The sequence below is a fragment of the Narcine bancroftii genome, chromosome 3, assembly GCF_036971445.1.
Source record: "Narcine bancroftii isolate sNarBan1 chromosome 3, sNarBan1.hap1, whole genome shotgun sequence".
Classification (NCBI taxonomy): domain Eukaryota; kingdom Metazoa; phylum Chordata; class Chondrichthyes; order Torpediniformes; family Narcinidae; genus Narcine; species Narcine bancroftii.
In genome coordinates, this window is record NC_091471.1 from 355,066,761 (window position 1) to 355,084,225 (window position 17,465).

Here is a 17,465-nt window from a genome sequence, read left to right on the forward strand (position 1 = left end):
AGGACATACAGACATCTTACATACAGTGCCGAATTCAAACCTGGATTACTGGCTCTCTAATAGCATTGCACTAACTGCTATGCTAACCGTGCTGCCCAATGGTCTATGAAGCAAGAATTCTATATTATTGGTCTGTGAATGATAACAGGAGAATGTTTAGGCTGGTGTGTGCTGGGTTGTACTTTGCTTTGGAGGTGTGGGCCAAGTAAGGGTGTGTGGGTCTGCATGGGGAAGGTAGAGGCTGTGTCTTTAGTGTTTCATTTTTTCCAGGAGAAGGTTCGAAAGAAAACTGAAGAACCAGAACGCGATGACAAATTAAAACGGGAAAGGGAGGAACGGGAGCTTGAGCGAGAGCGAGAAGAAAGGGAGAAGAAACGCCGCCGGGAAGAGGAGGAGAAAGAGAAGGAGCGGGAACGTGAAAGAGAGGCGCGACGTAGGAGGAGCCACTCGCGTAGCCGGCACTCCCACTCCAGCCGAGTGTCTGAGCGCAGGCGGAGCAGATCACGAGAGCGCAAGCGTTCCCGAAGCAAAGAACGGGAAAAGAAACGGAGCAGGTATTTTGTGGGACTACAAATTGGAGAGGGGCTGCAGTGCTTGTAATGATTCTCGCCTTTTCACTTTGGAGCATAGAAGGATGAGAGGAGACTTGATAGGATCAGAAAATACCAGAGGACATGTGTACAAAGTTAAGGGAGGGAAGTTTAAATGAGATATTAAGGGTAGTTTTTTTTAAAAAACACAGAGGGTTGTAGGTGCCTGGAATGCCTTGCTAGGGATGGTGGTGGGGGATGAAACATTGGGGGCATTTAAGAGACTCTTAGACACACAGATGAAAGAAAAATAAAGGGTTATGGGGTAGGGATGGTTTAGTACTTTTTTAGTAAGGAATATATGTACTGTTGTTCTCAGCAGTAACCCACAGGTGCCATCTGCCAAGATCGCTGTGAATCTGCAGGATGCATCTTTGTGTGAGCCCTTTTGAGCACACTGCATAATATTACCATCCATTACTGTGTCTGCTGTGCAGCAAGACGACTTGATGGGTTCCAGCCTCAAAATTTGACCACTGATGCTGATCAACTTGCTGAGTTCCTGCAAATTCCAACATCTACACTCTTGTGTGGCTCAAAGTTTCAGTGGATGAATGGGACCAGTTCCCTTGCTGACATGTCTGTCCTTGGTATCCCATTCCCTTGCTGACATGTCTGTCTGTGGTCTCGTACTGCCAGATTGAGGAACATGTGTAAGGACAGCATGACATCGGTTATAAATGCAAGATATAGACTGGTTCAATATAATTTTTTACACCAATTATATTTTACCCCACAAGTTACACAGATCAAAAGCTGAAATTTCAGAGATGTGTTTCAGATGTGGGACTGAGATCGGAATTTTTTTTTACGTACCGCATGGTCATATGTGAAGGTGAGGCCATTTTGGTAAGAAATCGCAGAAAAATTAACCAGGATAATAGGAATGGCCTTCACGGGCAACCCGGAGCTATATCTACTAGCTAATTTCATGGAACTAAGTGACAAATTGAATAAATATCAAATTTCATTTTTAAAAAATAGCACTGGCAATACTGAAAAAATGTATCGTGATCACTTGGAAGTTCAACTCCCCTCTACTTATAGCTCGATGGACTGTGGAAATGAACAGCTGTGAAAAACCTATGGAAAAAAAAATCACCTACAACTTAAAGAAAAAAAAATGACACTTTTATAAAGGTCTGGCAGTCATACCTGGACCACATAGGGGCCCAGATACAATAATAAAAGGAACAAAAAGGTATAAAGTAACTATTTTATACAAAAACGTAGTTTCCCCCAACAGTACTCTATATACTTAAAATATATGTAAGCTATGGCTGTGAACGGATCTATGTATGGAAGGATGGAGGGGCTTTTTGTTTTTGTTGTGTTTGTGAGAAAAAGTTTAATATATTGTATATTTAAAATGTTACTATATATAATTTTCAAAAAAATAAAAATAAAATATTTTTAAAAATTGGAGGAACAACACATCTTGTGCGTGGGCACCCTCCAACTGGATGGCTTCTCTAGCTTTCATTAAAACCCACGTGCTCCCCCAACTCCTTACTTCCCCGTCATCTCTCTTGCACAGACATAAATTCCATCTAGTCCCATTTCACATCCAGTTAACACCTTTTGTTGGTCTGGATTCCTCCTCCATTGTTTGAATTCTGAGACTTTCTGATAGATCCTGATTCTGCCTTTTCTGATATTTTCCTTGAAGAAGGGCTCATGTCTGAAATATTGGCAATATATCTTTGTCTCCTATAGATGCTGAAGAGACCTGCTGAGTTCTTCCGGCATTTCTTTGTTTTTACTACATTCACAGCATCTGCAGCTTATCGTGTTTCTCGCAGTTAGATTGAGAACATGGATAGCAGCATGTAGAAGTTGCCAAATTCAGGGCTGGAATCTGGCAGACTAGTTAGGCAGTGTATGGCCTCTACTGCTTGAGGGAGAACAGAGTGCAGTCTGGGAGGAAGTTGTAAATTTTCTGTTGAGATATATGATGTCCCCTTGGACCTAGCCCCATGCAGCAAACTTGCTCTGAATCAGTGTGTCTGCTTCCACTGGCCAGTCTAGGGTGTAGTTGTCAATTGGAAGGTCAGAATTTTACCACATCATCAATAGACGTGGACACAAGGGGTGGGCTGCATGCATGAAGCATCCTTCTTTTTGATTTTGCATCATCACATCTTAAACTGTCTTGTAGTGTATCAGGCCACGTCCAAAGAAACATTGGGTATGGAACCCACTTTAGATTCTATGAATGATGCTCATTGTCCTCCAGCTCAAGTAATAACTTCCTCATTGAAATTCTTGTTCTTTTCATCTCTTTGTGGCCTCATTAGCTCTTCCCCATAACTGTAGGCTGTTGCCCCACATCCTAATAGTTTCTTGCACTCCATTTATAGTTGTTCCTAGTTTTAATTGTCCCACGCTAGGTTGAGTCTTCAGCAATCTGGACTCTGAGATTCCTTCTCTCCCTCAATGAATCCCAAGGCGTAGTCTCATTAACCTATAAGCTTCCTCCATGCCTTGCTTCAGATTTATTGTCAGAGTACATACTTGACATCACATGCTACACTGCGATTCATTTTCTTGCAGGTCGAGCAGAATTACCACTTATTGGTAGTACAAAAAAGTTCAAAACGTACACATGCTAACAAAATGTAAACAAACTGCAATCAAAAAATCAATAAAGTACAAAAGTCCGAGTCATTAAGTGAGTCCCTGATTGAGTTTGTTGTTGAGGAGTCTGATGGTGGAGGGAGTGCAGCTGTTCCTGAACCTGGGGGTGCGAGTCTTGTAGCACCGAGACCGCTTTCCTCATGGTAGCAGCGAGAACAGAGCGTGTGCTGGGTGGTGTGAATCAGATGTGTGTGTTGCATCTGGGGAAGCTAGAAATATTTTTCTACATTTAGATTCTATGAATGATACTGGCTCTTGTTCTGAGGGTTTTGTTCATTCAACTGTGCTCTAACCTTCCTTCCAAGGGGTGAGGATCGGCGCAGCAGGGACAGATCTGAGAGAAGCAGGGATCGATCAGAAAGAAAGCACAGGTCCCGGAGCAGAGACCGTCGCAGGTCGAGGAGTCGTGATACCAAGTCTCACAAACACAGAAGCAGGAGCAGAGAGAGGGACAGGCGGTCAAAGGAAAAAGGTACGGAGGTGTGCGACTTGGCTTAAGCACATGTAATGGTGACAGTCGGCAGTCCCAGGGTGGACTCTGTGGTTCCCAGAATTGTTAAACTGGAGTCTTGTCAGGTGGTGGAAGGATCCAATGGCATTTATGAGAAAGGGCAGAGAGTTCTCTCTGTGTCCAATCAAGGAAAGAAACTACCCCCACCCACCCACCTTCCCTGTCTCTCAAGTCCTTCCAGGATGTCCCAAATTGCTTTGCAGATTCTGCAAGACATGACAATGTGAACACAGGCATTTGAGAAAGTAAGTTTACATTGAGCAAGATCCCACAAAATATAAACACCATACTTAACAAAACTTTGCTATGTATAAACTTGTAGGTGCCTTTCCCAAATGCTAGTGATTAGATTGTCAAGTCCTGCAGAGTCTGTCAAGTCCTTTGGAACATCATGAAATTACTGGGGTGATGGGTTTTCTTTCAGTGTGCAGGTCCTAGATGAATTTATCCTGTCAGGATCACTCTACCTTCTCTGTCTCAATGGCTCAATCTGATGATGCTGTGTTGTACAACCTCCTAAACTATTTGTAAAGTATACCCATGCCCAACCTGATTCTTCTTCCCACCCCCCCACTTTGGCAGTATTTCTACCTGCCAGAGTCGGAACCTCTGAACCAGCTCCTGCTTTGCTTCCATAATGCAAAATGGATGGTGACTTTCGGATGGTGTTTGGTAAAGTCCCACGAGAGAGGCTGGTTTCTCCAACTGGCCCATAATAATGTGTGAGAAATTGTCTTCAAGGTGAAGATCGTGATAAATAGTAGTCCCTAGGGATTGGTGCTGGGGCCACTTTATGCCAGTGATATTTACTAATGCAGATGTTGCTGCATAGTATAAAATGTTCATTTGACATAATCCTTGCAAGTGCTGTAGACAGTGCTGTGTTGAAATTACTTTCCTCCTGTCTGGTAGAGTAGGTTAACAAGTAGCAGAGTTAAATGAAAAGAATTTTGAATGGTGGTCTTGTGCAAAGATCGGGAAACAGTGTAGAATTGAGTGGTGTGGATCTAAAAGTACCTGGGTGGAAGTATACATTAGCCCTTAAACAGCAGAGAGTACAAGAAAGTTGTTGGGAGATGGTATAGGTTCCTGACTATAAGCATCAATTACCAACACGAGGACCTGTGTAAAATGCCACACCTAAAGCACTAAAGTCTAGTTGACCACACTTGAGGAAGCACGAGAAGGGACAAGAATGGTGCAGAGAAGATGAGGGATTTCACACCAGGGTTGGATTAGAGAAATTGGGCTGTTTCTCTGTGGTCAAAGAAAATGGAAAGATTTGATGAAGGTGGACACAATGTCTGGTATAGAGGAGGGCGTTTGAGGGCAGTTGGATATTTAAGGAATGTGGGCCACCAAAGATCCAGGTTGGATGTGAAAGGTGTTTGTGATGCTGTCATACTTTCCGGTTCTACATTAAGAGTTCATTGATTGTGTTGCAGAGAGGAGAGATTCTGACGAGGTGAGGAAAAGCAGCCGCAAGTCGAGTCAGGCCGAAAGAGAGTGTGCAGCGCCCCGTGCAGACTCCATGGAGGTGGTACCCACTAAAAGCGAGGTCAATGGGAGAGATGAAGACCTAAAATCTGAAGGTGACACTCAGTCCAATTAAAACTGATCTGATTTGACCTCAGATCAGGCCAAGGTAAGTGTGGCTTTTGTGTCTTGGTTAGTTTGCAGTTTCTTTTTGTTTGCTTTTAGCAGTGCAGTGTAAGTATTCCGACAGAAGATGGAGACTCTAACCAGCAAAAAAATCCTGAAGGTATACAGTACTATGTAAAACATCGAGCGACGAGGACAGACTAGTCTTGGCAGAGTAAAAGGCAAAACATGCGTGTTGGAGACTCTAGGTACTTACTTTACCTCCTGCCTATTGTATCTTAACGTGCTGAAAACTGAGCCCCATTTGTGTCCTACTGTGGATCCTGGGGAATGACAATAAATGAGTTATGTTTTTAAGCTAAGCATTTTATAAAATCTGTCGGATTCGGGGAATTGGTTGGACTGTGCGGGGTTGGTTACTGTGAAGTGTAATAAGTTTAGTGTTCATAAACTTTTGGCAGGGAATAAGTGTTTTTTATTTTGCTGTTTCTATAACTGCATCTAAGGCGTATTTGAAAGATTTTTTTTTAGTTTTAACCAATCTGTTAATGTCACGGTTGTTGCAGTAGATTTTTTGTTTTTTTTTGCTTTTTTTAAAAAATCTGCCTTGCACTCTAATGGAGTCTTTCTGTAACTCGAGCCAGTAGCTTGGATTGATGGAAGTGTAGGGTTTATGAATAAGTGAACCTGAGAACCATATCTCACTGCGCTGGTCTTGTGAGCAAGGAATCAGTGAATGAATTGCAGGTACACTCGCCAGGTACACACCTTTCTCTACCCACCTCCATGTTTGAATGTTTTTGCCTGTTGTCTTTTCAAATGAAATCTTTTAAAGCTTGCTATTTTGTATTATATTTGCTGATCATGTTAATGCAGGATTTAAATATCCATTTCCTATCACCATAATGTTTTGAATTTTGTGGAATTGTTTGTGCAGATATGTTACAGAATTCTCTTCAAATTGCAGGGGGAATGAAGGGAGTTTTCAAGAATTAACTTTACTTTTCACATAATTTTTTTTAAAAAGCATATGAAAAGTTGTAGCAGCCTTCTGTGTCCGAGCATTACAGGTCCTAGCACAGAGGTACGAATTCCGTATTCTATGCCGTTCCCGCCTCCCTTGCCCGCCCATCCCATGTTGAGTGAGCTCTTCATCTGGTGATGCCCTGCCACAGCTGATGAAATTGTTTATCTTAAATATTAAATCTAAAAGTCTGAGTAACAGTTGCTTTGGTTACAGCTGGGTAAAAGAAACGTCAATATTAATTCTTTGCTTGTGACCAGCTTGTGGTGGGGAAGGATGTTCTAAATCTGTACTAGGCCTTTGAGGTAATTGATAAAGCAGCAGCAGAGTTCCTGAAGTGTCTGTGCCACACTAACTTAATGATGGACCAGCCCCCAGTTCTGTGCTCATCAGTAACCCTGTTGCAAGCACCATTCCACCTTAATCTGGTGGAGCAAATCTACGTGCCATTCTTCTCCAGTACTAATCTCAACCCCCCCCCCCCTTGCTTCTGGTACATCCTCCCACTACTCAATGAGCTCATTCTCCTGCCCTTGCCCATCCTTGCTGGTAACCTTGATCTAGTCTTCAATTGGCCTCTTTAAAGAGGCACTTCTGGCACCAATTATGAACTGACCCTGCAATCTTCCCTCCTGTAGTATACGGATTTGCCTTCTGGTGCATCCTCCCATTACTCAGTGAGTTTATTCTGGCCTTACCCACTCTTGCTGGTAACCTAGCCTTCAACTACCCTTTAAAAGAAGCATTTCTGGTACCAGTTACGAACTGGCCCAGCAACCTTCTGCTCTTACCTGTAGTTTTATACAGATACACCTAGTCTGTCCTTTGGTTGTGTTTGGTCACGCGGCTCCCTTTTAAAATAGCTCTTTAGAAGCTGCCCAATTAGTAGGGGATTCAAACTCTGCACCCAATCAAAGGTCTCATCTTCATAAGGGGGTGGGGCAATGGAATCCAGCTGTCTCTACCATTCCCACAGCACTACGAAGGTGATGTTGATGGCAGGATTCTGTGCTGGGTCTCCTTTTTCCTTCCACTTGAGCCCCTCATTCATGTGTCATGAATAAATTGCTGATGAGGGTCTTGTATTTCTGTAGTGTTTTCCATGGTTACAGAGTGTCCAAGAGTACTTTGAAATGAAGTATTTTTGAAGGTTAGTTACTGCTGTAATGTACCAAATTATAATTTGTATACATTGCCACTGGTGAGCAATGATGTTGACTGAGAGAGAAATATTTGTCTAGGTTGCTGGGAAAACTGTAGTATAAAGAGTAGCTGGGTCAGTTATTTAACAGCTCTCATCACCTCTGACAATCCCATAAGTGCCAGCTCGTGTCTGGGACAGGGTCTAATGCTGTAGCTGTCCGATTCACTGGGCAGTAGGTGCTGTTTATTCATCTCACCTCTGGTGTTAGTGACAGGTCTTAGATGCATCTCTCAAAATGAGAATTTGAAAAACCAGCCAGAGGAGAGCAGCTCCACATGCCTCCTCCCTGCAGCCTGTGACAGAGAATGGTAGCTCTGTTGGCAGCTCTGGTTTCCAGTACAGCGGCATTTGTGTTAGTCAGGGAATTCACCGAACTGCTGAATGGAGCTGTCTGCTGACTGAGAGGTACACACAGACCTCATCATTGCTGTTTATAATTCTTTATACTAATCCTTGACCTCATCACAAGTCTTTGCAACATTCCATTGTTAATGCCCAGGAAGATCCAATAATTCATGAAGATTCCTTGTTTTGTTGGCAGCATGTTTTTCAAACCATTTCCATAGTAATCTGGCAGGGTGAAAGTAACCAATAGTGAAGTTGGCTGGGGAGCTGGGTTGATATGAAGGGAATGGGTTGTGAGGCTATAGGAGAGGCTGCATGTGGAAGCTGGCCTAGGGTAATGGTGAAGGGCTTTTATGATTGGAGTTGGGGAGTGTGTTTCTGGGTGCTGCTGACTCAATGGCTGACTGCCGGCCTGTGCTGGCCTTGGTTCCTGAGCTGCCTTTGTGCACTTAGGACAGCATTTGGAAACTATAACCAAGGAAAATGTTGAGATGCTAATAAGGTAGTTGTGATTACACACTGTCATCTGCAGCCACACATGGGCTGCTTTCCAGTAAAGAATTAATATTGACATGTGGGAAAATGTGAAGTTACTGCCCTTTGACCCGTTTATGTTGTGTGATAAATCAGTTACGACTCTATGCTATCTGTCATTACAGTTGGGAATTTATAGTAAATGACAAATGGATACTGTAGAGGTGGGCTGTTTACACTCTGAGAAAGGGTTTCCTTTTCTAGGTTAGACCTGTAGCCAGTCGTTAGCAGAAATGCCAGAAGACGAGCTCTGTAGGGCAGTAGGAAGTCTCCGAGAGGTACTTGCTTGCCTTTTGCCTTTTTTTAAAAAAAAAAATAACTGGTTGTCTTGAAGAGCTGATTTTTGTTTCCCGGGTTCTAATTGTATGCTGTTGGATCTTTCACTTTTGTAGGAGTGGCCATTGTGAAGACGTCAGGGAATCCAGTGAAGATTTGACTGTTCCGAAGGCTCTGCCCAGTTAAAACAAGGTGAAAGAAAGCTGTGTAGTGGTGTAGAGAGAGGGAGATGGGGAGAGAAATTGTAAATCTTGAGCAAAAAAAGATACAAAAGTCCAGAAATAAATTTGTATGTTTAGTTACCCTGAGGAGTTCCCTGTTTTTTTTTGTGCTTGAAACACATCACTGATAGTGAGCTGGAGTCGTTTTTAACCACAAATGTGTCAGGCTAAAATGATGCAGCCCAAACCATGTGACCTGCATATGTACCCAAAGGTTTTCCTTGACGTTTAAGTTCGAAGCAAACTGCTCTCTGTAAATACCCAGGCAGGTCGAGTTGTATAGAGCTGTTTTGATTGAGGCTCCTGTGGCCACTTTTTTTTTTTGGTTTTCATCGTACTAGCCTGCAGCCTCTTTCCCACCCAAGTGCAAGGACGTATTTTCCCTGCCCTGCTGTTCCTGTATTTTGAAAATTGTTGCTGTAATTTGCAAATTTTAGTGTCAACATGAATAAATTTTTTTCAGTAAACCTTTGCCAAAGTGGTGTTTAATTGCATTGGATTTGTTGATGAGAAATGGCTTGTGAATGAGTGCGGGTTGCTTGTTTCTGCAGTGGGATTGGATGCTGCCACACATGGGCTTTACCTTAAAAACAGACTGCTTCAATATCTGGGGGTCTGTTGCCCGTGAGGTGATGGTGAGTGCTCTCCTTGAACTGCTGCTATCTCTCTGGTGAAGATGCTTCCTGGAGGATTTGCAGTTTGATGAATGAACAGTACATTTTCCAGTAGAGATTGTTCTCAACCCAGAGTGCAAACTTCAGGAGGTGGTGTTTTCATTGGAACCATGCTTTGTGTTTGGTTTGAGTGGCATGTGTGGGAGGAACAGATTCAGTGAGTAGAATCTGAGTTGTCCATGCTGACCTCTTGACAGCATCAAGACCCCTTCTTATGCCTGTGTTTGTCTAATTGTCTCAAAGGTAGTAATTGTATCTGATTTCTACCCCCTCTTCTGGCAGTGAGTTCCAATATCGATCATTCATTTAAATAAAATATATGGATCCCCTTTAAAACTCTTCCCTACCACTGTAAGCCTATTTTAATACCTCTGCCATGGGAAAAAGATTCTAGTTATTCTATCCTTGTTTCTTAGAATTTTATAAAACACATGTCAGTCTCCCCTTAGAATCCTTTGCTTCAAATTTCAGACATACAGCACAGTAACAGGCCCTTTTGGGCCACAAGCTTGTGCCGCCCAATTACACCCAATCACCTACAACTCAGAACGTTTTTGAATGTGGGAGGAAATCCACACAGACACGGGGAGAACATGCAAACTCCTTAGAGACAACGCTGGTTTTGAACCTAGGTTACTGGTGCTGTAACAGCATTGCAGTAATCATCACACTAACTGCTTTACTTAGGAAAAACAAGCCCAACCCATCCAATGTCTTCCACCATTCGGGTGGACTAGTCCACCATTCCAGATAACATCCTGGTGAATCTTGCACATTCACAAACCACACCTTCCCTGGAACTGCACACAACTTGTGAAGTTGCAACATGTGCCCCATGTTGGAGCAGCCTGGTATGGGGGGGGAAGAATAGCACAGCTCTGCTGCTTGTGAGAGAACCTTGCTGTTTTTTTAAATTTTTTATTTTTCACACTATAAACCACATTGATCAAGATACATACATTTTTCTTTTCAAATATATACAGTGTCGTTTTCTCCCCCCTCCCTCTTCCCATCCCACCCTCCCTACCTCCCCTCCCATTCATTTAAAGTTCAGAATCTAAGATATATTGTCACTCAATAAAAATAAACAAGAAGTTCCACTGAGTCAATTCTTTTCATTTCCTTCTCCTTCTGTCATTTTAGGTGGTAGATGTCCCCGGTAGGTTTTCTCTATTGTGTTTCATGTATGGCTCCCATATTTGTTCAAATATTGTAATATTTTTTCTTAAATTATATGTTATTTTTTCTAATGGAATACATTTATTCATTTCTCTATACCATTGTTGTATTCTCGTTATCTTCTAATTTCCAGGCTGACATAATACATTTTTTTGCTACAGCTAGGGCTATCCTAACAAATCTTTTTTGTGCACCATCCAAATCAAGTCCAAATTCTTTGTTTTTTATATTACTTAGGAGGAAGATCTCTGGGTTTTTTGGTATATTGCTTTTTGTGATTTTATTTAATATCTGGTTTGGATCATCCCAAAATTTTTTCACTTTCTCACATGTCCAGATTGCATGAATTGTTGTTCCCATTTCCTTTTTACAGCGAAAACATCTGTCAGATACTGTTGGGTCCCATTTATTTAACTTTTGAGGTGTAATGTATAGCCTCTGTATCCAGTTATATTGTATCATACGTAACCTTGTATTTATTGTATTTCTCATAGTTCCTGAGCATAACTTCTCCCATGTTTCCTTCTTTATCTTTATGTTTAGATCTTGTTCCTATTTTTGTTTAGTTTTACCATTTGTTTCCTCATTCTCCTTTTCTTGTAGTTTAATATGTTTGTTGTAAATTTTTTGATTATTGTGTCTGTAATCACATATTCAAAATTACTTCCCTCTGGTAACCTCAGACTGCTTCCCAATTTGTCCTTCAAGTAGGATTTCAGTTGGTAGTATGCCAACACTGTATCGTGAGTTATATTTATCCTTCATTTGTTCAAAGGATAATAATTTATTTCCTGAAAACCAATTTTCTATTCTTTTGATCCCTTTTTTTCTCCCATTCTCTAAAGGAAAGGTTATCTATTGTAAAAGGGATTAGCTGATTTTGCGTCAGTATTAATTTTGGTAGTTGGTAATTTGTTTTATTCCTTTCTACATGAATCTTTTTCCAAATATTGAGCAGATGATGTAATACTGGAGAATTCCTACGTTGACCCAATTTTTCATCCCATTTATATAATATATGTTCGGGTATCTTCTCCCCTATTTTATCTAGTTCTAATCTAGTCCAATCTGGCTTTTCCCTTGTTTGATAAAAATCTGATCGGTATCTTAATTGTGCGGCTCTATAATAATTTTTAATGTTTGGCAGTTGTAAACCTCCTTGTTTATACCATTCTGTTAATTTATCTAGTGCTATCCTCGGTTTCCCCCCTTTCCATAAAAATTTCCTTATTATTTTCTTTAACTCCTTGAAGAATTTCTCCATCAAGTGTATTGGCAATGCCTGAAATAGGTATTGTATCCTTGGGAAAATGTTCATTTTAATACAGTTTATCCTTTCTATTAGTGTTAGTGGTAAGTCTTTCCAATGCTCTAAGTCGTCCTGTAATTTTGAACCTTGCTGTTCATGGTTTGTACTAAACAAGGAAGAAGCTGCACCCTGCTGCACCTCATAAACCTTTTCTCTGCCCCTGATGTTCAGATGCGGATCTTTCAGCACCAGGTCCAGATCCTCTTGGGAATGTACACTGTATCCATTGAACTCCACATTCCCAGCCTCTGAGCAGGACTTCCCTAGCCGATTGGCCTCAAACATCCTGAGGACCTATCAGAGTTTAAGTTGGATTCACTCCATTCATTGGTTCTCGTGCACCTCCCCAGATATCTCCCAAAGGGGCGTTCTGGCTCCCCATCAATGGCTTCTGAAGCAAATGCACAGAGATGCTCTGAGGCATCCAAACATTTCTTACCCAAAGAGCTAAAGTCTTGAGCAAAGTGCCCAATTTCAAGGCCACATTTGACTGAAATGAAATCGGGTCTGTGGGAAAGAGGGAAATCCTCCAGTGGTTGGAGACAGACCAGACAAAGGAAGTTGGTTGTCATCAATGGAGCCCAAGGACCTGTGCCTAACTGTATCAACTGACTTATTAATGATCCTGCCCTTCCAATGACCAAGTTCCAGAAGATGTATGAAGGAAAAGAAGGCCTACCTCTGTTACTTGGCAGAAAACCCTTGCCATTTGTAATCTATCCTGGACAGGGAAGAAGCCCCTGCCACCATTTGCAAGGAGAGTGGCAGAACACTCCACTAGTCTGGGTGACACCACCCAGGAGCCAGCACTGTTTGATGAGTGGACACTGATCTCTGAACCACCCAGACTGAGCCCAAGGGCCAAATACCTCTTGCTGTCTCTGATTGCTCCACCCATTCCACACCCACGATGTTGGATTCCAGGTCAGAGCTTATCCTTGCAATTCAGTTTTGTGCCTGATGATTGGACAGAACCTTCAGGTCACCTTGTAGGCAATAACATTCCCATTTAAAACCCCAGGCAAATCCTTTCCTGCTAACTACCCCTATCGTGTTCCCCGTTACCCTGACAAATGGGACTGCAGCTTGTCACTAGGAAAAAGGCACTGGACAATACAAGTTGCTCTTGCAGGGACAGTTTCCATCCCCCCCTGAAGGCATCTGCATGAAACGTTGACTTGCAACTGCAGGTTTTCTCCATAGCAATGGCAAGAGCAGGACCATTGAAAATCATGAGCAAAGGTAGGTGCTTGTTAGTTTGTTATTAGCCAACTAACTAGCCATTAAAAAGGGGTCCTTAAGTGGGGCTTGGAGGGTTTGGCTGAGGAGGCTTTGCAGATGATGGCAGCCCTCAAAGAAAAAGCAGGGGACTGTGATCTGGTGGTGGGGGGGAGGAGTTGACGGGGGGAGAACAGGGAAGCTTGTCCATTGGCTGGGAACTGGGGGTGTAAGAGCAAGCGAGTTCAGTAAGTCTTATTGTGCAGTCTGAACAGTGAGATTGACAGCCATGGCAATATTATGCTCTTGCAAGATGTGGGGAAACAGGAACAGTGCAAGTGTCCCTGATGACTACACCTGTGAGAAGTACATTCAGCTGCAACTCTGCACAGAACTAGAGCGAGTTATAGGGAGGAAGTCATACTAAGGAGGCAGAAAGCAGGTAGCTGCATGACTATCAGGAAAGTGCATAGGCAGTCAGTTCAGGGTACCCCTATGGCTGTTCCCCTTAATAAGTATACTGTTTTGGATACACTTGAGAGGAATGACCTACCAGGAAAGAGCTTCAGCAACCAGGTCTCCACCTTTATGAAATGCTTCAAGCATCTGGTAATGGAATGCATCAAAGTTGGATCTATATCAGTTTTCATTCGGTAAATCTTTTCTGAACCCTCTCCAACACCAGCATGCCTTTTCTCAAATATGGCACCCAAAACTCTATACAGTACTTTGAGCCATCTCAACAGTGCATCCCTGCTCTTGTATCCTGTTCCTCTAGAAATTAATCCCAACATTGCATTCGCTGCCTTCACCACTGACTCAACCTGGAGGTCAACCTTTCTGGTATCCTGTGCAAGGATTTTCAAGTCCCTTTGCACCTTAGAATTTTGAATTTTCTCCCCATCTAAATAATAGTCTGCCCATCTATTCTATCAAAGTGCATGACCCTATACCTTCCAACATTATATTTCATCTGCCAGTTCTTTTCCCATTCTCCTAATCAATCTAAGTCTCTTTGCAGCCTCGGGTATCCTCAGCACCACCTCTCCTACCACCTTTATTTAGACAAAAGCCATATATTCCATAATCCAAATCATGGCCCCAACACTAACCACTGTGGAACGCCACTGGTATCCAACCAGAATAGGATCCCTTTATTCCTACTGTTTCCTGCCGACCAGCCAATGCTCTACCTATGTTAGTATACTTACTGTAATTACATGGGCTCTCATCTTGTTAATCAGTCTTATTTGTGGGGCCTTATCAAAGTTCATATACGCAACATGCACTGCATCTCCCCTGTCTATCCTGCTTCTGATCACTTTAAAAAAAAAAAAAAAAAAAATTGCAATAGGCTGGTCAGGAATTATTTTTTTCTTTAAGGAAACCATGTTGACTTGGGACTATCTTGCCGTGGACCTCCAGATATTCTGTAATCTCATCCTTCACAATGGACTCCCAACCACTGATGTCAGACTAATAGGTCTATAATTTTCTTTCTGCTGCCTTGCTCCCTTCTTAAACAGCAGAGTGACATTTGCAATCCTCCATTCCACCAGAACCACGCCAGATCCATTGATTCCTGGAAGATCATTACCAATATCTACATTTCTACAGCTACTTCTTTCAGAACCTGAGGGTGCATTCCATCTGGTTTGGGAGACTTATCTCCTCTTAGATTTTTTGCACTTCCCAAGTACCTTCTCTTTCGTTATCTTGACCACACTCACTTCTCTTTTGAGAGAGTCACGAGAGTCTGGTATTCTATCTGCAGAGCTAACGGTCAGAAGAGGCAGTAACCTGCCATCTTGCCAACTGAATTTCACTTCTGGTGCTGTGATGCAACCATATTTGTTGAATTGAATGTGGCATCATTGTGTTTGGTGGGAGTTAACAGCAGGAGATGACAACTGTGGTGATGTTGGATTTGCAAGAGATGCATCTCAGCAGAGTGACAAAGCTCCACAAAGGTGCTTCATGAAACCATCTGCAGAACTGAGGGGATGTTGCACGGTCTGAAATGCTGCCCTTTGTTGTTAAACAGGAAAGTCAGCAGGCACTGGGACTGTAGTGCAATACAGAAGAGTGCTCAAGAAATTCAGCAGGTCATGCAGCATCCTTGGGAAGTAAAGAGTAATCAATGTTTCTGGCCCGAGCCCTTTGTCAAGGTACAAACAAAAAGCAGCCAGATGCCTGGATAAAAAGTGAAGGGAGGAAGGATACCGGCTGACAGGTAAGAGTTGATAGTTGGATATGGATGGGAGGGTAGAAGAGAATAAAAGATGAAAAGTGATAGGGGAGTGGAGTGAGAAGGGGGTTAGGTGCTGGAGAAAAGGGGATAGGGAGGGAGGGAGGGGTTGAAGGGAAACTGGAGAAGTTGACGTTAACACCCTCTGGTTGAAGAGTGCCCAGACAAAATATTAGACGTTCTTCCAATTTGTGCATAGTCTCAGTTTGGAAGTGCATGAGGTTATGGATAGATATGTTTAAGGGAATAGGGTGTGGAATTAAAATTGTGGGCTACTGAGAGGGGCTGTCCCTGTTATTGCAGCAGACAGCTTGTTTTGTGGAGCACCTTCACTCTATTAGTCTGTATCAAGTCTTTCTGGAAAGTCAGCCTAAAAGCAAGAGAGAGGTCATTTGGTCCTGTGAAAACTAGCAGGAAACCAAAGGATTGAGTAGTTTTTAAAAACCAAGAGAAGGCAACAAAAAAGCAATAAGAAGAGATGAAATATGATAGCAAATAACATAAAAGAAGAGACCAATGGTTTTTTCCAGAGATATGAAGGGTAAAAGAGGCAAGAGAAGACCTTGGCCTGCTGGTAAATGATGCTTGAGAATAAAGAAATGGCAGATGACCTGAATTGGTATTTTGCATCTGTTTTAACCATGGAAGTCAGATGGCAGAAGTGAGCATTTTATTTAAGTATTTAAATTTAGACATTCAGCATGGTACCAGGCCCAGGAGCCCATGCTGCTAATTACACCCAATTGACCTAGACCACTAGTATGTTTTGAACGGTGAGGAAACCAGAGGAAATTTACACAAACACTGGGAAAACATAGAAACTCTTTACAGGCAGCACCAGATTCGAACCATTCCTGGCGCAGTAACAGCGGTGCATGGGAAGCTGAAAGTGGATAAATAATCTGGAGTGGCTAGTCTAGACCTTGGGGTTCTGAAAGAGGCAGGTGAAGAGATTGTAAATACATTTGTAGTGATCTTTCAGGAGTCACTAGAGTTGGGAATGGTTCCAGAGGACTGGAAGATTGTAAATGTCACTCCACTCTTTGGGCTGGTTCACCTACCTTCAGTGGTAGGCAAGATTCTAGAGCCCATTGTTAAGGATGAGGTTTCACAGTTCTTGAAGTCCCCATGGTTTCCTTTCCAGGAGATCTTGCCTGACAAATCTGTCAGAGTTCTTTGAGAAAGTAATGAACAGGTCACACAAAAGAGAGCAGGTTGGATGTTGCTTAAACATAAATAAACCTTATTCTCTAATTGTCACGATTTTCTGCTTTCACATTTAGTGATACCTTCATTTCATATTAGTTTCTCAGTTAGAAAAGAATTCCCAGCAAAATCTATTTTGGATTCAGAGTCTTAGCATTCAGTCATTTTTATTTCCTTCAGATTCCATGAATTCTTCACAGGGCAGAACAGCTGAGATTGTAATCCTGATTCCGGGAATCTCTCCCTCTCTAAATCGAGTAAGATGAGATAGGAATGTAATGTTACCTCTGATGTGTAAAACAGTGAATTTGCAGTTGCATGGCACTTTTTACAACACTGTCAGAATATCCAGTTGAGATGCTGCCTCAAGGAGACAGTCACAGCCTCACTGCTCCATTTGAAGGCACCAAAGCCTGAAAACCAGCATCTCTCGGTTCAAGAGTTCAGTGTCCTTCCAACAGTTGTCAGACTCCTGAACCTCTCCTTGGTATTATCAATCATGGACTGTCTGAACTATTGGAAGTCACTATTTTTGCACGAGGTACAAACCTTTTCCACCCATAGTACTTGAAGTAATCCCTAACAAACCATATAGCACCTATGCATCCAATCTTGTGAGTGCTGTGGTTAGTAAGGAGTTGGGTGGGGGAGAAGATGAAAACCACTGCACTCGGATTATTGTGGATA

General features: G+C 42.4%; 1 protein-coding gene across 5 annotated transcripts in view; it reads left to right on the top strand.

Moving 5' to 3' along the window:
* Positions 1–9,411, top strand: part of luc7l3 (LUC7-like 3 pre-mRNA splicing factor) — a 30,448-nt gene extending 21,037 nt beyond the window's left edge. The window contains exons 8-12 of one of the 5 annotated variants that reach the window (XR_011354847.1): positions 271–554; positions 3,533–3,699; positions 5,184–5,383; positions 8,652–8,725; positions 8,840–9,411. Coding sequence is in view for 3 of the 5 variants with exons in the window: in XM_069929924.1 (XP_069786025.1) it covers positions 271–554; positions 3,533–3,699; positions 5,184–5,350 (618 nt within the window). In the remaining 2 variants the exon portion in view is untranslated. The other 4 variants (XM_069929924.1, XM_069929923.1, XM_069929925.1 and 1 more) reach the window with 4 other exon arrangements.
* Positions 9,412–17,465: the final 8,054 nt, after the last annotated feature.